Genomic DNA, 23,918 nt, shown 5'->3' on the forward strand with positions numbered 1-23,918 from the left:
ATCTTTCATACTTCTTGAACACAAAGCCGCAAATAAGAGAAAGAAAAATTATTCTTTGTACTTTGACGTGAGTAAAAATAAATGTTGTACGGCCACAAGTACTGTGATGGATGCTGGAAATTTATACTCAACTCGCTTTTTATCCGTTCTTTTTTTATAGATCATATTCCCTCTATTTTCTGATAGCTTTAAAAACTTTTTTTTCCCTTGTAAAACTAAATCTTACCCTCTAATGCACTAAATTCGATGAAAGTACAACATTAGCTTGGGAGTTTATTGACAATCCTATAAATTTCACTATTTATGTGTCTTTAAATGTATACGGACTTTGAATGTAATTTTTGACGAAACTATAAAAGATATCAAAAAATTGACAAGAATCTTTCGTATAGAAAATTAAATTTCCATTTAGAAAGGTTTCTTATAATTTTTAGAAATTTTCAAAATTTTAAATAAAAATTTTTTAAACATGTTGTCTAATCAAACACGTTTAAAATCAATATTTTGGCTAAATGATAAGAAATAAAAAAATTGATAATGGGGCATTCTATGCGAAATGGGAAAATGACTAAAATTAAAAAATTTCTCTAATTCATTCTAATTTGGTCGTAATTTATTTTTAAAAGTCTATATTTTACTAATTTGTAAAGAAAATTTTTTTTAATCAATAAGAAAATCGATTTTTCTCTCCTAGTAACTTTTTAGCCGTACTAACTTGTGTCCGGGTCAAATGTTGTTTTAATAGTTTTAAGAACAAATTCATTTTATGTTTGTTATTAACTAACATATTTATTATTATAGTTTTAAGAACAAATTTTTTTATGTTCATTATTAATTAACACCTAAGTTTATCAAGATCGTATTGTCAGCATGCTAAATGCTTTATTTGTGTTTTTTAAATAGTTTTTTTTTTGTTATTTTAAATAATTTATAGTTAAATATATAAACAATAATGTTTCTAAGGTTGAAATAATATAAAAGTCTTTTTAATAAACAACTTGATGGAGACATTTTGTACTTGTCCCACCAGTCACAAATTCCTGTTTCGCCAGTCACAATAAAAAAAGTTTTTTTAATTGTTTCTACGTAGGTCATTAGTCTAATTCTTCATAATATTGAATGTTTGTAGGGTAAATTTTGTATTGAAAGGGAAGTATTTTTTAAAAGTTTAGTGGTCGAATTGAAATTCGACTTTAAGTATACCGCGGTAAGAGAGAATGATTTTTTGATGTCCCACCAGTCACACTCAGTCAAATGATAATTACGAGAAACTTAAAAAGTAATCGAGGTTTTTGACAAAGGGATGTTGTTAATTAGTTATTCTTCTATATTATAAGATAAATTTTACTATAGTATAAGTTTCAGTCACATAATTATAGCTTATAATTGATGAAATTCCAGAGTCAAATGTCCCACCAGTCACTATGGAATGCCCCTAATGACTTTTTCTGTATAAAATTAAATTTCCGTCCAAAAAGGTCTCCTATGATTTTTTAAAATTTCTAGTATTTAGCTCAAAATTGTGAATTAAAATTTTTTATCCATATGTAGTCTACGCAGAAAAAAAGGTTCACTTGAGCCAAGAAAATATTTTTCTTCCTAATTATTTTCTTGAGCGAAAAAAAAATTTTTTTTTCACACAAGAAATTTCACTTATTCCAACAAAATTAATTTTCTTGCTTTAAGAAATACGTATCTTGATCCAAGAAAATTTATTTAAGTCAAGAAAATCTTGTTGTTTTGAGATAATTCAGCCTCTTGTTCCAAAAAATTTAGTTCTTGATAGAAGTAAATTTTCTTGTCTTGAGAAAATTTCTCTCTTGCTCCAAAAAATTAAATATAAAGATAGAAGTAAATTTTCATTAATATTTTCATTGATTAACATGTCAAATGGGAAGATCAAATAATATTGAACCATTTTTTTTTCATTCAATATGTATAATTGCACGCTAAAATAATATAAAAGGGGTATCAAATATTCAAGAGAAAAATTTTCTCAAGGTGAGAAAATTTTTTTCTCAACTGAAGTAAGTGGCACTGCTTCCTTAAAGTATCTAAAAATCTTGATCTAGTATAAAAATTTATTGTATCAAATATTTATGATAATTTGAATTAAGAAAAAATTACTTCCACCAAGAATAGAATTTCAAGAAAAATTTTTACTCCAGCCAACACAACTTCGGTTTTCCTTCAGGCACTCGACAATTTTCTTGAGCCAAGAATTTTGTTTTCCAGTCAAGAAATTTTTCTTTCTATGTGTAAAACGGAGTAAAAACAATAACTTCCCGATTTTTGAAAATTTTCGATTTTCTTAGCGGGATGTTAAAAATTAATAAGGACTTATTTTGTATAAAATAAAATTTCCTTTCAAAAATGTCTCTTGTAATTTTTCCATATCTCTAATATTTACCCCAGAAATCAGATTTATAAATTTGCCACCGCATTTTCGCGAAAAAATTGTGACATTTAGGGGAAGAGTGAAAAAGCGAGGAAAGGTTATTTAGGCGTGAAGGCTCTTGATGATGAAAAGTCGAGTGGAGGCAAAAAAACGAGGGATTATTCTCAATGATTGCCCTTAGTCAGGTTTTTTTCCCGCATACAAAGTGTGTATACGTCGACCCAATTCCAAGGGTAGGGCTGAGTCGCGACATTTTATTAGCGAATATAACTTGAGAAAAAAATCATTTTTTATGTCGCTGCTTTAGTTTACACATGTAAGGTGAATTTTAATTTTATTTTTTATCGTAAAACTTTCCCTTTCTGGTGTAAAAGCGAGTCTGGAGTCTTTAGGGGATCAGCCCGTAAAAGATCTATGAGGTGGAAAAAGACGTTATGTTATCTGGGGTTGTTTCCAAACTGGCATTGTTTCAACTCGCTTGCAGTTATATAGCGGAACTCGTGTTGAAGAGGAACGGCAGTTCTCACTATTGCAATTACGATAACTTCCGTTGTGGTCGACTCGATAACATCCTCGTAGATTTAGTTGTAAACGGAACGTTTGACGGCCAATTTGGGGTTAATGATGCTCGACAGTTTTATTTTATGTGTAATTATTTTATTGCGAAAGTTTTTTATATTTATCTGATAGAAAATTAAAAAAAAAAAAAAAAACATTTTTTGAGCCTTAAAAATTGAAAACAAAATTTTTGAATTTTTTCTTCGGGTTGGGGGCGCTGAAAGTTAAGCTTAATATTAAAGTAATAATAATAAATTATACACTTTTTTAAAGCTAAAAAGTTAAACTTTAAGATTCTGTTGCCGAAGACATGAAAAAAAAAAATTTATTTTGATTAATTCGAGTTCCAAAGTTGAAAAACGGAATTTTTTGTCATCTAATTGAAGGCGCTGAAATTGAAGAATGATATTGGGGTAAAAACTAAGTATGATACGTGGTTCTAAAGCTTGAAGACTCTATTTTAAGATCTCAGTGCCGAAGATATGACAAAAAACTTTTTTAGAATTTTTTTAAAGCTCTGAAGGTTGAAAAAAAAATTATTGAATTTTTTTCAGTAATTGGGGGCGCTGGAAATTAAGCTTAATATTGAAGTAATAATAAAAAATTATATACCATTTTTAAGCTTAAGAGTTAAACTTTAAAATCCTGTTTCCGAAGACATGAAATAGTATATTACACACCTGTGGCAAGAAAATGAGAAATGTCTCAGAACACATATATGTTGCCCGAGGCGAAGCCGAGGTCGACATATATGTGATCTGAGATATTTATTATTTTCCTGCCATAGGTTTGTATACTATTTTTCTGTCCGACAGAGGCGGAAAGCGGCAATTTCGTTTAGCGCAGCGGGCCGAAAGTTGCCACTTTCCGCCTGGAGGGCAGAAAAAAAATTTTATTTTGATCAATTCGAGTTCCAAAGTTAAAAAACAGAATTTCTTGTCATCTAATTGGAGGCGCTGAAAATAAAGAATGATTTTGGGGTAAAAATTAAATGTGATACATGGTTTTAAAGCTTGAAGACTCTATTTTAAGATTACACTGCCGAAGACATGAAAAAAAGTTTTTTCAGAATTTTTTTGAAGCTTCCAAGGTTGAAAAAAAAATTTTTGAATTTTTTTAAGTAATTGGGGGTGCTGAAAATTAGTAGTAATATTGACGTTAAAATTAGGTAATATACATGGTTACGAAGCTGGATAATTTTTCTTTTATAATCTATTGTTGAAGACATGAAAAAATAGTATATTACACACCTGTGGCAAGAAAATGAGAAATGTCTCAGATCACATATATGTCGACCTCGGCTTCGCCTCGGGCAACATATATGTGTTCTGAGACATTTCTCATTTTCTTGCCACAGGTGTGTAATATACTATTTCTTACTACGCCGGTCGAAAGTACGGGGTTCCCGCTGCGATTTTACGGCAGAAAGCCTCAGTTTTATGCCGTGATCAAGTCGCGCATGCGCCCTACGACGGGGAGCCGAAATAATGTATTCATGCACTGACAACGAGACACGAGGCGGCAGAAAGTCCGAAAGTCGGTACTCGCGCTCACTCTATTACTTGTTTACTCTATTACATGTTTATAAGCCTAACCTTACTTGTGATTGTTATAAATGTATCTGTTTTATTATGTGTCGATGATTTTAGGTTGAAACTAAATTAATTAGAGAAAATAAATATTTATTTTAATGAAATGAGACTTATTAAATATTTAGATTACAAAAAAAAAACGAGGAATATTTTTTATTCTGATAGATATTTTCAAATAAATAAATTCATTATTGAACAAATAATTATTTGAAAAAATACACAAACAGATTTTTTTCTATGCATTTTACGATTATTATTTCATTTTCTGTTTTTCTTTTATTCTTAAAATCAGAGTTAATTTATAATATATTTATAACTTTAAATTTATTTAATTAAATTAAGATCTTTTTTCAAAAGAAAGTAGTAATATAATAGATTATAAATTAATATCTTTATTGATAGGTGTATTTGATGCCTGCCCCCCCCCCCCCCCCCGACCAGCAGCACTCACTTCGCTCGTGCTGCAAATGTCGGGGGCAGGCATAAATTTTTTTTTAACGCAATTTTTTGCGTACTTTCGACCGGATAGCAAGAAAACTAGTATACACTACAAGGGCAGAAATTTGAGAGCCCTGAACTGCGCGCCATGATGCCCTTGTAGTGTAATATACTATTTGCAATTTTTATCGACCCCCAAATGTAGAAAATAAAATTTTCTCTGATCAGGGAATTTTAAAGTAAAATGTAAAGTTTAATTAACTAGAAAATCGAACGCGCTTTGCGCGCTTCTGTCAAAATGTTTATTATCGACAATTTAATTGATAAATCTTTTTACAAATTTTATTCATTAATATTTAACCGTTGCTATGGTAACTGTTGCTATAGTAACCGTTGTTATGGTAACCGTTGCTAAAGTGGTCACCATAGCAACGAAAAGCAACAACAACTTTTTAATAAAGGATAATAATATAATTTAATAATTAATATTTCCAGGTGGATCGAACGGAGAACGAAGAAATCCAGGCTGGAGGTCTGACAGCGACATCCGCCTTGGCGTCAGGGTCGCGGATGGGTACGGGTCTGGATTCCGGGAGCAGCGCGCCCTCTTCAGCCCAGCACTCACTAGCGACCTCTCGCGAGGAGGAGGACGATGAGGAGAGTTCCAGTCGACCTTCGGGGCAAAGCGGGTCCAGGTATGATTTTAAATCCATCTAAGCACACCTTAATTACTTCTGTTCCGAAATCGCGACTGATGATTTGGGAACTGGTTCTTGATTAGAAGCATTCTCTAGATTAAGTGGATGGTTAGAATTAGTCGTAGGTCAACCCAAAGAATTCCAGGGATTGAAAACTCTATATTTTTTTATTTTTACACGCAAAAAAAAATTGTTGAGACAAAAGACATGGTGGTAACAAATAAATATGTAATAAGGATAACAATTCTTTTAGTTCAATAAAATATTTTAAAGTAAAAGCACCAATTATTGACACCATAAGAGACATGGTTAGGATTTCATTTTTTTAACATATTTTAAATTATGATATGTGAACTATTGACATTTTTAAAGATATAAGCTCATACCGATGTTACACTCATCAAGACCTTTCATTTGAGTACCCATATCAATTTTTCATATATTTCTATATATTATATATATGTATTAGGGTGGCCCAAAAAATCCGACTATTTTTTTTTTTAGTCTCGAGTGATAAAATGTTAGTTTTTGATGTTTTAAAAGCCCTCTCTAAAAAACAGCTCAAAAAAAAATTTCTAAGAGGTCACTCCAAATTTTTTAAAATTTCAAAAATCGAACTTTTTTTATTTTTAATTTTTTTTCTCGTTACGGTATAATTTTATAGACTAAAAAAAAAAATAAGTTTCTGAAAATTTCAGTTCAAAATTTAAATTTTGAAAGGTTGCTCATAATTTTTTTCAATTTATTAGTGCATTAGTTTAGATGTTTTCGAGCGACCTTTTACTATTCAAATTAAAATTCCATGCATTTTTTTTTTTTTTATTTAATACCATAATCGATAAAAATACATCACGAGATGAACTAAAAATCAAGCACAATATGGAAAAAATAATTTTTTTTAATTTAATAATTTTATTTAATCAACTTTCAAGCGTGGATTCGAATCCTAAGCTGGTCTTAGAAACCAGCTTGGTTGAGATTTGACCCTTGCCACGTAAGTTAAGATTTTTACAAACTAAAAAAACCTTACCGTACTACTCCCAACAGTTAAGGTAGTACCTCCGCGACAATCCAGATCAAAAATTTTGACTCGCTATCCATGTTATACGTATCGACAGAGCTAAGGTTGTAGGTTAAGATTTTTTAACGTTACTGTACTCGTCACTACTATATTCTCTATACATATACACACACACTACGGTTTCAGTGACTAGCGGCTGTTTTTTGTACCCCCTCTCCTAAAAATAATCCTCTAAAAGTGAAATTGATTTTAATTAATCTCGAAAACTACATGGTAAAAAATTTTCATTTTTTTTTTAATTGTTCGAAATATCATATTCTTCAATCTACTAGTTTTTTGATAAAGTCTTGAAATTCTTTCGATGGAAAAAATTAAAAATACTGTCATTTTCCCACGCTTCTCCTATGTTACATGTACAAAAATGTCATTTTCAATTGCAATTATCTCGAGCTTGGTGTGGTAAATCGTCTTCAAATTTTAACAGCATATGTATTATGTATTTAATGACTTATATTCAAAGTTTCGAGGATTTCTTGAAATATTGCTTTCATAACCGTACTACCTTAAAGTCGGCCATATGACTAATTAAGGAAAAAAAAAAAAATTATGAGCGACCTTTCAAAATTTAAATTTTGAGCTGAAACTTTCAGAAACTTATTTTTTTTGGTCTATAAAATTATACCGTAACGAGAAAAAAAATTAAAAAAAAAAAAAAATTCGATTTTTGACGATTTTTGAAATTTAAAAAAATTTGGAGTTACCTCTTAAAACTTTTTTTTTGAGCTGTTTTTTGGAGAGGGCTTTTAAAACATCGAAAACTAACATTTTTTCACTAGAGACTAAAAAAAAAAAATAATCGGTTTTTTTGGGCCACCCTAATGTGTATATATGAAAAATATATCAAAATGCATGTGGGTACTCAAATAAAAGCTCTTGATGAGTGTAACATCGGGATGAGCTTATATCTTTAAAAATGTAAATAGTTCACGGCTGATAAATCGATTGATCCAAATAATGACATACCGTTGCACCAATTATTGACACCCTTAATGCGCACGCGTCACCATTCATCTGATCTAAATACAATAAGTTAAGTCTGAAAAGAGAGGTTCCAGCTTGGTATAAACTCACCTGTCAATATGAGATCCAGCCTATATTTTGTGTACCAATTATTGACACTAATTATTTTATAATTAATAACCATTCAGTTGAATGTAAATATCCGATATTGTTAATTTTTAATACTTAATTTATTTATTAAAAAAAATGTTTAATTTGATTAGTTTAAAAAATAATTAAAAATCAGCTGTTAATTTGAGTGCTTACCTAACCAAAATAGTTAACATTTTACGCTGACGCGTTTCAGAATACTAGAGTAAACTTTATTATTTTAATTAATGAATATCATATATTTTTTTCAACTATTAATTTTTTCATTTTTAAATTAGTGAGTGTATAAAAAAATTGATTGTTATTAATATTGTAGATAAATAAGATTTAAAATAAAATAGGGTGTCATTAATTAGATCCCTGTCACTAATTGGTGCCTTTACCTTATTTCGTTTGTTACCACAATTTATTTTTAAATTCCGTCTTTTAATATTTTAATATCTTTTTTATGCGTGTATTAATTTCGACGGATTAACTTGTAAATAAAATTTAGAAGGGTAGCTTAGACTGGATGCACCTTGGGCTGGAAATCCATTTCCTCAGTCTCTTTATCCCTCGTGTCGGTTAGGGTTAACTTATTCACACGAAAAAAGGAGGAACGTGACGTAATGAAATTCCCGCAGGCGAAAGTGACAACGAGAAACTGTTGAGAGTAGAGCGAAAAGACTCAAAGGCGTACTCATACTCAAGAAGAATCTCTTAGCTTACTTCCCTTGTCTTGTATTTTATTTTCTTTATTTTAGTGAGTTTCTGTCGAAAAGTTTGACCTGAGTTTCGTCTCTGTCAGACTAGTCAGAGGTTTTTTCCAGTTTATTTATGGAACTGGATCCCTGGTTTGGAAGCTTCTGATGGGGTGGATTGATTGAGTTGTGATAGGGTAAGGGTAAGATAGGGATTTTTAAAAAGTCATCGCCTCAAAATTGAAAGCTGCAGATTTTCCAGGAGATTAGCACCTTGAAGGAGGGTAAGATTCTTATCGAAGATAGATCAATTTTGGGAGGAATAAAATAAGTAGATTTTTAGGAAAGTTGAAGATCATTTTTGTTATTTTTATTGAAGGGAGGGTTACTAGGAATGTAGAGGAGGGTAGAAAATTTGGAATTTCGGAAATCGGAGAGTTAGAAGTGAAAAAAATAAGGGTAGTTTAAAAAATGCTGCAAGAGATATTTTAAATTTTGTAGATTTATAATTTTTTTGTATTGAGAATATTTTAGAAAGTTATGGATTGTTTCATTTTAAATTGAAGGGGGATTTATAAGGAAACTAGGGGGAGGTAAAAAACTTGGAATTTTAGAAATTGGATTGTTAGAAGTCAAAAAACACAGCATTATTCTAAAAGAATGAATAAAGAGCTTATAGCGAAATTTGATGAGAAATTATTTTGTTTTAGGAATATTTTGGAAAGTTATGGATTGTTTTGTTTGAAATTGAAGGGGAAGTTCTAAGGGAGTTAGGGGGAGGTAATAAAATTAGAATTTTAGAAATTGAATTGTTAGAAGTGAAAAAATTAAGAGTAGCTTAAAAAATACTGCAAGGGATATTTTAAATTTTGCAGATTCAGATTTTCTTTTGTTTTCGGAATATTTTGAAAAGTTATGGATTGTTTCGATTGAAATTGAAGGGGGGCTTATGAAGAAGCTAGAGAGAGGTAAAAACTTGGAATTTTAGAAATTGGATTGTTAGAAGCCAGAAAACGGAGCATTGTTTTAAAAAAATCAGTAGAGAGCTTATAACGAAATTTGACGTGAAATCGTTTTGTTTTGGGAATATATTGAAAAGTTAGGTATTATTTTGTTTGAAATTGAAGGGGGAGTTCTACGGGAGCTAGGGGGAGGTAGAAGAGTTGGAATTTTGAAGATCGGAGAGTTAGAAGTAAAAAAATTAAGGGTAGCTTAAAAAATACCACAAGAAATATTTTAAATTTTGCAGATTCAGAGTTGTTTTGTTTGGGAAATATTCTAGAAAGTTATTGATTTTTTCATTTGAAATTGAAGGGGGACTTATGAGGGAGCTAGGGAAAGATAAAAAACTTGGAATTTTGAAGATCGAATGATTAAAAGTCAAAAAACGGAGCATTGTTTCAAAAAATGGGGATTTGTTTTTTTAAATGTAACTAATTAAATGGGATATTTTGGAAAGTTACAAATTATTTGACTTGTAATTGAAGGGGGACTTACTGGGGAATTATAGAAAGATATGGACTTAGAAATTTTGAAGACCGGATGACTGAGTCACAAAAGAGAGCATTGTTTCCAAAAAAATTGAACTTTGTACATAAATTCACCCAATTCGAAATTTTTTATATTAAGCATATTTTGGAAAGTTACTTATCGCTTGACTTGAAATTGAAGGGGGACTTGTCGGAGACTTATAGGGAAGTACAGAACTTGAAATTTTGAAGATCGGGTGACTAGAAGCCATAAAACGCAGCGTTGTTTAAAAAAAATGGAAATTTATTGTTAAATTTCCATGAATTTATTCAATTCAAAGTTTTTTATTTTGGAAATATTTTGGAAAGTTAAGTAGTGTTTTAATTGTAATTGAAGGGAGGCTTACTAAGGGATTAGAGGGAAGTAAGGAATTCAAAATTTTCAAGATCGGATGATTAGAGCTATCAAAAAAAGACCTTAAAAAAGTAGATAAAGATTTTTTAGCACGAATTGTGATCTTGGAGGTTATTTATGAACTTCTTTAAAAAACTATGGGGTAGATTGGAATAAAACTGAAGGAAAGTGAAGAGAGGAATTGGTAAAAGGGAAGGAATTTAGAATCTTTAAAGTAAACACCAATTTAGTCAATAAACTACACGGGAAAAAATTTCTGGGAAAATGTACGATACAACTATTGTAAAGCTGGACTATACTTTTATTACTATTAATTGTCAAATATTTTAGAAGAAAAAATACTATTTATTCATGAAAAATTACGATATTACTATTGTAAAAAGTAAGAGATGAAAATTTCCAGTGCTGCCTCTGTATCTTTCCAATAGAACTATAGCAAATTTTACAATAGTTGAATTGGAATGTCTCTCAATTAGTGTGAGTGATGGCCGTGACAGCGCTAGACTCCGAGTTTATGTAAATGTTAAATCGTATGAATCTTAGTTTAGCTCGGATAGCGTAGAGGGAGAGTCTCTGGCTGCCAACACAGGGTTCTGGGTTCGATTCCCAGATAACACAAAAATGTCGGTTTAATTTTTCGATTACTGTACAGGTACCAATTAGTCCAACCTTCTATCTCTCTCCCTCCCTAATATTTCTTATTTCTTGGATAAAATTTACAATAGTAGATCGTAAAAATTACTAAATGAGAAGTATAGTCCACCGTTACTATTTTATGTAGTAAAAATTACAATAGTAAAATAGTAAAAACTCCTTCAATTTTCTTTCCGTGTATCAAGTAAACAAAATTAGGAATAAATCGACCCTTTTTATCTGAACTGTTACCATTATAATTATGATTATTTTTATTCCTGGGTTTTTTTATGGGATCGACCTAGACAGCTTTTGACTTTTCGTTGGTACTTTTAGGCATTGAAAACCCTCGACACGTAGAATTATGTATTTACTTTAACATTATTTGCTTTTAGAGAGAAAACTTGCTACTCAGGGAGAAACGCGGTTCGGCTGCAGTTTTCTCCCTTATAGAATAGAATCTACACAAATTCAGCTCTAACTTTATACCTTTCAACTCACCCTCATTTACTCAGTACACATATAAACACTGTTTTAAACAAGCTTAGACGGCAAATACATTATTTACTTCCAAACAACGTTCGTTATTTTTAGAGTAATTTATTATTAATGAAATAAAGATGATTTAATTATTCTTATCCAACATTTTGTTTAATAAGTTTCAACTTATGTAATTTGGGGCTGTATTGAATAGATGTCATGTAATTAGATGATAAAATCTTTAGAGGTGTTCCTAGTTTAGGTACTTGAGGTTAATTGTTTTGTATTTATCTCAATATTATACTCTATTTCCAACATTTATAACTAGGACAAAAAATTTTAATTGTAGTTTGTAATTTTGGAAGCTCAAAAAAAAAATTACCAAAAAATTTTTTTTCATGTCTTTGGCTATAGGATCTTGAAGTAGAATTCTCAAGCTTCAAAACCATGTGTAACACTTAATAATTATATCAATATTAAGCTTGATTTTCAGCGCCTCTAATTAGAAGACAAAATTGAAAAAATTTTTTTTAATTTTTGAAGTTTGAAAAAAGTAAAAAAAAAAATTTTTTTTTATGTCTTTGTCTATAGGATCTTAAAGTAGGATCTCTAAGCTTCAAAACCATGTATCATATTTGATTATTACCTCATAATTACTAATTATTTTCAACGCCCCAATGAGAAGAAAAAAATCAAGAATTGAATTTTTGATTTTTGAAGTTCAAAAAAAATTACCAAAAAATTTTTTTTCATGTCTTCGGCTAAGGCATCTTAAGGAAGGGTTTTCAAGCTTCAAAACCATGTATCATACTTAATTATTACCTTAAAATTACTAATTTTTTTCAACACCTCTGTCTAGAAGCAAAAAATCAATACGTAACTTTTTAATATTTAAAGATAAAAAAAAATTAGAGGAAAATTTATTTTTTACGTCTATGATCATGAAGCAGATAATACTTCTTAAGCTTCAACAATCAGCAATAAACCGTATGAAAAATTCAGCATATTTATACATTTCTTATATATTTTTATTGTTACTTACCCAGCAACCCTCAATAAAATACCTTAAAAAAAAGATAAGCCCTACATTCTAATAAAATAGAGTATCTACTCTCTTAAAATTTGTGTACACTCATATAAACTTGTAGCCATAACTCACTGATATAAAATTTATAAAATCATTTTTCTCTGCCGTAATGTAGATCTTGGAAATAAAAAATTCAATGATCCAATAAAAACCATCGGAATATGTTTCTTTTTCTACATGAAAAAAAAAACTTCTGACAAAAATATCTTCTATCGGGTCATTTAATCCTCAAGCTGTTGTAGTTGTTCTCTCTGATCCCTTTTTCAGCTACTGTAACTTGCTCTTTTCATTACCGCGTAATAAGATTAAATTTAAAAAGCTTTCCTCTTTATTTATTGTTATTTTAATCCTGAGGCTTGTTTTTAAGTAATATTAATGAATAACTTTCAAATAAGCTCTTGTAGTGTTCATTCTTTTTTTTTTTTTTTTTGTGCTATTAATTTAGTCAATTTAGTCTTCATCGGTGATTAATGAGCACTAAAAGTTATTAATTATTTGCTCTAGGTCATTATTCATTAATTAGATACTTAGTTTAGTAATTAGAGATTGAATTTTATTAATTTGTCTTCTGTTTTCTTTTTAATATCGGGTTTTTTTAACTGAGGGCGCTGAAAATGAAGCTTAATTTTAAGATAGTTAATGAGTGTTATACTAAATTTTAAAAGTTAAGAACTCTCCTTTGAGATCCTATAGTCGAAGACATGAAAAAAAATTTATTTTTAATTTTTTTTTGACCTTCAAAAATCAAAAATTAAATCATCGATTTTTTTATCTTGATTGGGGGCGCTGAAAATTGAGAGTAATTTTGAAGTAATAATTAAGTATAATACATGGTTTTGAAGCTTAAAGATCCTACTTTAAGATCTTATAGACAAAGACATAAAAAAAAATTTTTTTTTAATTTTTTTAAAACCTCAAAAATAAAAAAAAAAATTTCCAACTTTGTCTTCTAATTAGAGGCGCTGAAAATCAAGCTTAATATTCATATAAATATTAAGTGTTATAAATGGTTTTGAAGCTTAAGAATCCTAGTTCAAGATCTCATAGCCGAAGACATGGAAAAAAAATTTATTTCCAATTATTTTTGAGTTTAAAAAATTAAATCATCGATTTTTTTCTTTCAATTGGGGATGCTGAAAATTAAGAGTAACTTTAAAATAATAATTAAATATGATACATAGTTTTGAAGCTTAGAGATCCTATTTTAAGATCCTATAGCCGAAGACATAAAAAAAATTTTTTTTTATTATGTTTCAAACCTCAAAAATTAAAAAAAAAATTTTCAATTTTGTCTTCTAATTAGAGGCGCTGCAAATGAAGCTTAATATTAATATAATTATTGACTGTCATACATGGTTTTGAAGCTTAAGAATTTTACTTTAAGATTCCATGGCCGAAGACATAAAAAATTTTTTTTTGTAATTATTTTCAAACCTTAAAAATTAAAAATAAAATTTTTCAATTTTGCCTTCTAATTAGAGGCGCTGAAAATGAAGCTTAATATTGATATAATTATTAAGTGACATAAATGGTTTTGAAGCTTAAGAATCCTACTATAAAATTCTATAGCCAAACACATGAAAAAAAATTTTTTTTTAATTATTTTCTAACTTCAAAAATTAAAAATGAAATTTTTCAATTTTGTCTTCTAATTAGAGGCGCTGAAAATGAAGCTTAATATTGAGATAATATCTCAATTTTACTAATATCAAAACTTTATATTCTTTTTTTAAGATACTCCATGCAAAGAAACAAGAAAAAATTAAAAAAAAATTTTTTTTTAATATAAAGTGGTCCAAAGTAAGCTAAATTATCTTATTCTACTTTTGGGTTAGAGGCGCTGAAAATTGAGTCTAATTCAAGCAAATTTATCAATCAGAGCACGTAATTCGAAAGCTTAGGGTCTTATCTTTAAGATCCCACATCCGAAGACATAAAAATGACCCATTAAATTAACCTTTCCATCCACAACGCGACAACTCGGTATCTCGCACGAGAAACTGGAACACGAACCATTACAAGAGACTTTCTTATCAAATTGAATCCCAGCGTTGGCTTTAAACAGACGAAGCCAGATAGAGAGAAAAAGCATGTAGCAAATTGAGGGTTGTCTCCAGGTTGCCGTCAATCCAGCAGCGTTCTGGTCTGATACGCCGTCCGTCCTTGAGGAAATCAATCTCCAACGGCGATGGTGCCGATTACTCATCGAATTCAAATTCCTTGGAGTCAAACTCGACAGAGAGCATTGATCAGCTGCCAGATCCGCCCTCTGGAAGCTCGAAAAGGCAGCGTAGATCCAGGGGCTCGCAGAAGTGGAGCAATGTCCGAGCAGTGGTGGCGCTCTATTCCTCGCTTAGGAAGATCAAGAGGTGAACCGATCTGATCTTACGATCTGGATCCAGAAAGTCAATTCGACTGCCAATTATCTGTCTGTCTGTCTGTGTTTACGTCTGTCAGCGTGGGTCCAATCTGCATGCCAGGGCACCCAGACACTGTATCGTAGTTGTAGCAGTATCAGCATCTGTAGACTTAGCTAGAGCTAGATCTAGATCTAGACTTAGAACATCTAATATCTAATTTAACCTAATCTAATCTAACTTATCTTATCTAATCTTCTTTCGGGTGTTGACTACTCACCTTCCGTAGCACTGACTAGCTCTTTCTCTTTCGAGCGTCTTGTTTCGCATCAGCACTCTCTCTCTCTCTGTCTGAGTTCGTCTGTTTGCATTGTCTCGTCTACGTCTAACTTAACTACTGTGTACTATTAAATGTTTTGTTGGTACTAGACTGGTCATTATTTATCACTCCGCATGATACCTGTCCAATAACTATCCTATTTAGGACTAATAACTATCCTATTTATAGACTTATGATTAATCAGTCAAAATTCTTACTGAATTTTTAATTTGGGCTGCTAATTAGTTCACATTTTGTGTTTCCAACTTTAACCGACACCCAATCTTGAACATACTCTAAAATTGACGCTCAAAATTACACTAATCCAGTCTTAAGACATCGATTTGTCGAATGTTAAAATTACTACTGATTTTTGACCTTACACTACTTATTAGATAACTATAATAGTATAATTCTCAGGAACTTAAACGGTAAAAAAAACACTCAGTGCTAAATTTTTAAATATTGCAACAATAATTATAGTTGTTTATGTTCAGTCTGTTGCTGTCTGTCTTGTAATTATTGTAATTTTATAACTAAAACATTTTTACTAGATTGTATTGGTGGAATAGTGATTGACTAAGTTTCTTAATATAATGGTTGCCATTTGCTTGACTTTATTTATATATTGCAAAACGATAAAATCTTTCGGAGTTTACTTTGATACACAACAGTGTTAACTTTAAATTTTGCCTGATGAAGGTGTGAAATACAACGAAACTTTGCAACATTTAAAAATTTAGCACTGAGTGTTTTTTTCACGTCCAAGTTCCTGAGAATTATACTATTATATTTAACATCATGGATAATAACACAAATCATAATTATTGAATAACTTTTGATCAATATTCCCTAAATTTGACACTAAAATGATCCTAACCCAGTTTGAAGACACCTATCACTCAAGTCCGTTAAGACTATCAATAATTCCTAACTTCAGGGTCCTCAAAAGCTTTATTTTGATACTTTTTCTTCAATTCAAGCTTAAACTTAACCGACTTTTCTAGGTTTGGCGCCCAATATGATTCTAATCCATTTTTAAGACACTCAATTATCAAACTGATTGAAAGTATCAACCTTTTTCAATTTCAAACCACTTTATATGGAACATATGATACCCCAATTCGATTAAAACTCAATTTCAGCCTAAAATAGGCGCCCAAAAAGAAACAAATCCAATTTAGGGACATATGTTTACCGAATTAGTCCAAATTCTTAAGAAATTTTAATTTAGGCTGCTAATTAATTCTTTTTTTGTGTTTCTAACTTTAACTGACATCCAACCTTGATCAGGCTCACCTTAAAGTTGGCGCCCAAAATTACACTAACCCACTCTAAGGACATATTTTTATTTAATGTTGAAACTACTATTGATTTTTGACCTTAGACTACTTATTAGATAACTATTGATGCTCCCAAATTAATTTTAACTAACACCCAATTTTTATCAGGATCAATGTTTTCTAAATTTGACACCAAAATGATTCTAACCCCGTTTGAAGACACCTATCACTCAAGCCCATTAAGACTATCAATAAATCCTAACTTCAAGGTTCTCATAAGCCTCATTTTAATATTTTTCCTTCAATTCAAGCTTAAACTTAATCGAATTTTTTAAGTTTAGCGCCGAAAATGATCCTAATTTATTTTAAAGACACTCAATTATCAAACTGGTTAAAAGTATCAACCTTTTTCAATTTAAACTGCTTAGTACGAAACATATAATACTCCTAATCCAATTAAAACTCAATTTCAGCCTGAATTTGCCGCCCAAAAAGACACAAACTCAATTTAGGGACATATTTTTATCTAATCAGTCCAAATTCTTACCAAACTTTTAATTTGGGCTGCTAGTAAGTTTACTTTATTTGTTTCCAACCTTAATCAGATTCAACATACACTAAAGTTGGCACCCAAAATTAAACCAACCAAATCTTAAAACATATTTTCATCTAGTAGTAAAACTACCACTTTTGACCTTAGACTACTTATTAGATAACTTTTGACGCTTCCAAATCATTTTTGATTTTTATCAGAATCAATGTTCCTTAAATTTGACACCAAAATGATCCTTACCCAGTTTGAAGACACCTATTACTCAACTCCGCTAAGAATATTCATAATTCTTAACTTCAGGATCCTCAAAAGCTTTATTTGGATGCTCTTTATTCAATTCAAGCTCAAATTCTGCCAAATTTCTTTAAATTTGGCGCCCAAAATGATCCTAACTCATTCTTAAGATACTCAATTATCAAACTGATTAAAAGTGTTAACCTTTTTCAATTTCAAACCGCTTTGTAAGGAACACATGATACCCCTAATTCAATTATAACTCAATTTTAGCCTAAATTTCGAGCCCAAAATAACACAAACCCAATTGAAGTTCATATGTTCATCTAATTCGTCAAAATTCTTACTGAATTTTCAATTTGGGCTCCTAATTAGTTCAATTTTTGTGTTTCCAACTTTAACTGACACCCAACCTTGAACATACCCTAAAGTTGGCACCCAAAATTACACTAACCCAGTCTAAGGACATATTTTTATCTAATGTTAAAACTACTACTGATTTTTTACCTTAAACTACTTATTAGATAACTTTTGACGCTCCCAAATCATTTTTAATTTTTATCAGAATCAACGTTCCCTAAATTTGACACCAAAATGATCCTAACCCAGTTTGAAGACACCTATTACTCAATTCCGTTAAGAATATTCATAATTTTTAACTTCAGGGTCCTCACAAGCCTCATTTTGATACTTTTTCTTCAATTCAAGCTTAAACTTAACCAACTTTTCTGTTTGGCGCCAAAAATTATCCTAATTCATTTATAATACATTTAATCATTAAACTGATTACAAGTATCAACCTTTTTCAATTTGAAACAGCTTTGTCAGGAACATATGATACCCCAATTCAATTAAAACTTAATTTTTGCCTAAATTTGGCACTCAAAAAGATACAAACCCAATTTAGGGGCATATGTTTATTTAATTCGTCAAAATTCTTACTGAAGTTTTAATTTGGGCTGCTTATCAGTTCACTTTTTGTATTTCCAACCTTGATCAGACTCAATATACCCTATCGTTGGCGCCTAAAATTACACTAACCCAGTCTAAGGACATATTTTTATCTAATGTTAAAACTACTACTAATTTTTTACCTTAAACTACTTATTAGATAACTTTTGACAGTTCTAAATTAATTTTTATTTTTATCAGGATCAATGTCCCCTAAATTTCGCTCCCAAAACAATCCTAACCTATTCTTAAGACATTTAATCATCAAATTGATAAAATATCATCCTTTTTTAACTTCAAGCTACTTTGTACGGAACACAACACCGCTAATTAAGTTTTAACCCAATTCCGGTTCAAATTTAGCACCCAAAATGAGACAAACGGAACTTAAGAACTCCATTTTATGATCACCAATCTTGATCAACTTGATCAGCTTCCTCCATGCTAATAAACCCTAACTACCTTTCACCTAACCCAACCTAACCCTTCACCAATTTAACCAATCCCATATAAATAGCGACCACCTAGCTGTTTCTCGTGTTTCCCAAAAAGTCTCAGGAACTAACTTCCTTGCATTTCCAGAACGAAGTCCAACCAACGATGGATGAAGCTCCGTACGACAGTCCAGCTGTCCTCAGCGATCCAGAAGAAGCCGCCTCTGAAACGGGAGGACTCTTTCCTGAAGCGGTTCTCGACCCGACAGATTCCCGAGAGCCAGGAGACCCTCGACGCGGGAGAAAACGAGGATCCATTAAACAAGGATGCGACTCGCGGAAAGCGACCGAGAAAGCCTCAGCGTCCTCCAAGGTCGGTGGTAAATCCTGACGAGAACTTCTACTACTACTGGCTGATGCTTCTGTCAATCTGCGTGTTGTACAACCTCTGGACCCTGATCGTCAGGCAGAGTCTTCCTGAGCTCCAGGCCTTGAGTCCTTGGGCCTGGAGGTCCTGCGACTGGTTCACGGACCTGATCTTCTTCCTGGACATCGGGATCCAGTTCCGAACCGGGTACCTGGAGCAGGGGCTGATGGTCTACAATAGCAAGAAATTGGCTGGGCACTACCTCAAGTCCAAGAGCTTCATCCTGGACATGGCCACCATCCTACCCTTCGACCTTCTTCAGCTCAGGTACGGGGACAACCCCATGCTCAGGTTCCCCAGGTTCCTCAAGCTGTACAGGGTGTATAACTACTACTACATGGTTGAGTCCAGGACGGTGTATCCTAATCTCTGGAGGGTGCTCAACCTTATTCATATTCTCCTGATCCTCGCTCACTGGTTCGGGTGCTTTTACTACCTGCTCTCTGAGGCTGAGGATTTTCAGGGTGACTGGGTATATCCTTACAGACCTGGAGAGTATGCTACCTTGACCAGGAAGTATCTTGGGTCGTTATACTGGTCCACACTTACTCTTACCACCATCGGCGATCTTCCTACGCCTGAGACCAACGCTGAGTAAGTTTTTTGATCTTTTTTTGTGTGGGTTTGGTTTTAGTGCTTGGTAATGTTTTTTTGAACTTGGAAAAATTATTCAAAAAATCAAAATTTCAAAAAAATTAAAATTTTAAAAATTAAAAAAAAAATAAATTTTTTCTAAAATTAAGATTTAAAAAAATTAAAAAGAAATTTTTTTTTTCAAAAAATTAAAAAAAAATCACAATTCGTAAAAATTAAAAAAAAGTTTTTTTTCAAAAAAAAAACAAAATTTGTAAAACCTCAAAATTTTTTTTTTACAATAAAATCAAAATTTGTAAAAATTCAAAAAACTTTTTTTTTTCTAAAATTAAAATTAAAAAAATTTGAAAGAAAATTTTTTTTTCAAAAAATTAAAATTTCAAAAAATTAAAAAAATTTTCACAATTTGTAAAAATTAAAAAAGAAAGTTGTTTTTTCAAAAAAATCAAAATTTGTAAAACCTCAAAATTTTTTTTTTTACAATAAAATCAAAATTTGTAGAAATTCAAAAAAATTTTTTTTTTCTAAAATTAAAATTTAAAAAAATTCAAAAAAAAATTTTTTTTTTAAAAAATCTAAATAAAAAAAAACATTTTCTTTCAAAAAAATCAAAATTTGTAAAAATTTTTAAACATTAATTTATTAAAATTTTGGAAATTATTTTCCTGACTTCTTGAGAAAAATAATTTAAGTTACTGAAAATTGATAATTAGAAAAAAAATTCAAAATTTCAAAAATTTTCAAAATTTCAAAAAATGCAAAATTTTAAATTCATCAAAATTTTAAATTCATCAAAATTTCGTAAAAGTACCAAAAATTTCCTTCAAAACAAATACCACCAACCCGCATTATCCCTCAAATTTGCCACCCGCGAAAAACCGCGAATCAATTCGCGGCTTAGTTAGCAACTCACTATATGGCTTTGTGAGTAGTTAAATTGAAGGTAATACTCTCACGAGTATAAAAGTACATCTCAGTACATCTCTGAGCTCACCTGAGCTTGAATAAACTAAACAAAAAGTACCAAGCACTAAAACAATGAATAATGTACCGTACCTTAAATATTAAAGAGAAGCTAAGTGCCAAAGCAACTCGAGCGGATAATTATTGTGTTGGCAGAGTGATAGCGGGCGGAAATCCCCGGAGCCTCGCTCGTCGCGGTCGTCTGTCCCGGCTACTGCAGTTCAAGCATAACGGAGGGTATATATCGTTTTCAACTTCCCCTTATCAAATATTTTATTTATTAATTGACAAAAATATATAAATAATAAATAGAGACGCTACAAAACCTCCCGGAGTTTCTTTCCGCGCGGCGGCACTGTATTCATGGTCTATTTTAATCACTCACTGGCTCCTTAAGTAGATGTTTGCATTAAACGGTTGTTATTCAAGTATTTATTTCGAAGAATAATAATGATAAAATAAGGGTAAATAATAAGGGACGGGTAACAATGAATTTTAGTTGGTTACTGAGACTGTTGGTAATTTTAGCTCGAAAACGTGCTTGCGAAAATTCAAGTGTAAATAGGTCGAGAGCGGGTGACGAGGGCGCAAGTGCTTTAGTTTTAAATAAAAATAGTTATTATTGTTATTATTACCTGACAATACAAAGGGTTTTTTAGGGTAATTAGCTCATTTTTTAGATATTTTTTTTCGATAACTACATTTTTTATTATTCTTTGGAAAAAATTAGGGGTGTGCGAATATTCGAGTTTACGAATAATTCACCTCGAATTCGAATCGAATTATTCGATTCGAATTTCGAATCGAATATTCAAATAATTCGAATAGTTCGAATAATTCGAATAGTTCGAATAATCCGAATAGTCTGAATCGTTCGAATGGCTCAAATAATTCAAACAGTCGTTTTCTGTTAATAAACTGATTAACTTTTGTGTAAAAATTAATTCATTTTATTTTATTTGACTAAATAAAGTCTTCATAATTATTCGATTTTTTTAATAAATGAGATCTACGGGCACGATAGCCTGAGTCAAAATTAAAACACTAATTTGAGCCTCAAAAGCCTACTTTCTTTTGATGTTGTGCCTACCGCTGAATGTGAAATACTATTTTGACCCTCAATATACTTAAAATAGGGTATGGAGGCTAAAATTAGTGTTTTAGAATATTATATTCAACCTCCAAAACCTAGGATCGTTTTGAACACCTTTTTTGCGGTACTTTAGCCAACTAAGAGCATAAGTAGGTTAATTTTACGATTTCATGGAACATAGAATTTCGTCAGTTGAAAACATTAACTAAGCCCAGTTTTGGACTTAGAATTTGTCAACTTTATGCTCTCAATAAAATTTTCAAAGTTTTTACTTTAACTTTAAATGTGAAAAACTAAAGTTTAAAAATTTAGTTAAAATATTATATGTTAGTAGCAATAAGTATATGGACTTAGGGTAATATAAACATATATCAGATAAATTTATTACACTGTTTCAAACTCAAAAGTTTATTAGTAGAGAAAGTTAAAAAAAGTAATAGTAATTTCAATACCACAAATAAACAGTACTATTAATTATTTCATTCAATTTCACAACATTAAATTCAACTTATTATTCTTATTCTTTTGTATTTACTGGCTTAGTGATTAATAATCGATTATTTACTTTCATAGATCTATCGAAGTATATCGATATGCAAAAAGATTTTAAAATTTTAGCACATTATTTAATGATCAAAATTTCTCATTTGTCTTCTTAACTTTTAATAAAAAAACATAATTGAATAAATAACAAAATCATTCTAATTTATTGGATTTTTTATCCTTTATTATCTGAAACAATTTTAATTCTCAAAAATCTGAATGGAAATTAATGAAGATATCTAATTTACTCTTGTACAATGTGACAGTAAGAAAAGAAAGAAGTAATATCAACTCCGATTGGTTTTGCGTTAATTAAATGATTATTTTCAACGGCAAAAAAACAATTAGATTCACTCATTTTTTTACACGAAAAAAAGTAAACTGTAATAAATAATAAGGTAAAAGCCCCAATTATTGACACTATAAGAGACAAACTTATGATTTCATTTTTTTTAAGCAATCAAATGTCAATATCGTTGAATTTTATTTGTGGTAATGTCTCAAGTAATGTTTTTACTAATCAATTTCTTTTTTTAAAATGATAATCAGTGATATTTACTAATTAATTTTAAATAATTAAATAGATTATCCGGATACACCAATTATTGACAGGTTAAAAAACTGATTGATCTAATAATTGACATACCTTAGCCCCAATTAATGACACCTATACTGTGCATGTGTCGAATTATCTGCTTATTTTTATTTATCGAAACTCATTATTAAGTAATCAATATTAATAAAGTTTATTAATAATAATTTCCATAAATTTGATCCCCACTAGATTGATTACTATTAAAAATGTAAAAATCAATTTAAAAATAATGCATTGAATCAGAAGAGTTCAAACTCTTACAGTAAATTTTTTAGGTTAAAGTAAAAAAAGGCGTCCATATAACGCTGTCGACTGGCTATCAATATGAGATTCAACTTAAAAATAATGAACTAGTTATTGAAACCTATTATTGAAATATTATAAAGCATACAATTAATTTCGATTATTTAATTTTATAAATTTTTCATATATTAACAATTAACAATTGTTAATTAAAAAAAAAGATCATTATAATTAGATGAAAAAATTAATTTAAACTCGGCATTTAAAAAAAATGCTTTTCTAACCAAAGTTGTTAAAAAAATAGACGCTCGTAAACTGGTTTGATAAACTGGTACTGACTTTTTTTTTTCAATAATTAATATTTAATATTTTAAACTGACAGTAATTTTTTTCAATTTTTTAATTAATTAGAATTTAATAAAAATTAATACGATAGTTATTCTTATTACAGATAATTAAATATATTTAAAAATAATTTAGAGTGTCAATATTTAGACCCCTGTCAATAATTGGGGCTTTTATTTTACTTAATTTATAATAAGTAATGATCAACTGAAAAAAATTACCATTTCAAACAGTAAAATCGTGATTTTAATGATTACTTTATAATATTTATCATTTAAATGCAAGAATTTATTATTTACGTGACGAAAATACTATTTCGAACAGTAATATTTGCTATGTGAATTT

At 30.2% G+C, this 23,918-nt stretch overlaps 1 protein-coding gene and 1 long non-coding RNA gene across 5 annotated transcripts in view; one reads left to right on the forward strand and one right to left on the reverse strand.

Annotated features, from left to right (window-relative positions):
* The window catches only part of LOC123264374 (cyclic nucleotide-gated cation channel beta-1-like), a 245,303-nt gene that overhangs the window by 134,758 nt on the left and 86,627 nt on the right, over positions 1-23,918 (forward strand). For 2 of the 4 annotated variants that reach the window (XM_044727647.1, XM_044727649.1), the window contains 4 exons: positions 5,482-5,681; positions 14,757-15,008; positions 18,919-19,791; positions 20,911-20,991. In XM_044727647.1, coding sequence (XP_044583582.1) covers positions 5,482-5,681; positions 14,757-15,008; positions 18,919-19,791; positions 20,911-20,991 — 1,406 coding nt within the window. The remainder of the gene's footprint in view (positions 1-5,481; positions 5,682-14,756; positions 15,009-18,918; positions 19,792-20,910; positions 20,992-23,918) is intronic. The other 2 variants (XM_044727648.1, XM_044727650.1) reach the window with 2 other exon arrangements.
* LOC123264378 lies at positions 5,244-5,458 on the reverse strand. Its single transcript, XR_006509321.1, has 2 exons — positions 5,393-5,458; positions 5,244-5,361 (listed from the first exon to the last, which is right to left on the reverse strand). It is a non-coding gene; the product is annotated as an uncharacterized LOC123264378 (long non-coding RNA).

Source organism: Cotesia glomerata, linkage group LG4 (genome assembly GCF_020080835.1).
Source record: "Cotesia glomerata isolate CgM1 linkage group LG4, MPM_Cglom_v2.3, whole genome shotgun sequence".
In the NCBI taxonomy this organism is placed as follows: domain Eukaryota; kingdom Metazoa; phylum Arthropoda; class Insecta; order Hymenoptera; family Braconidae; genus Cotesia; species Cotesia glomerata.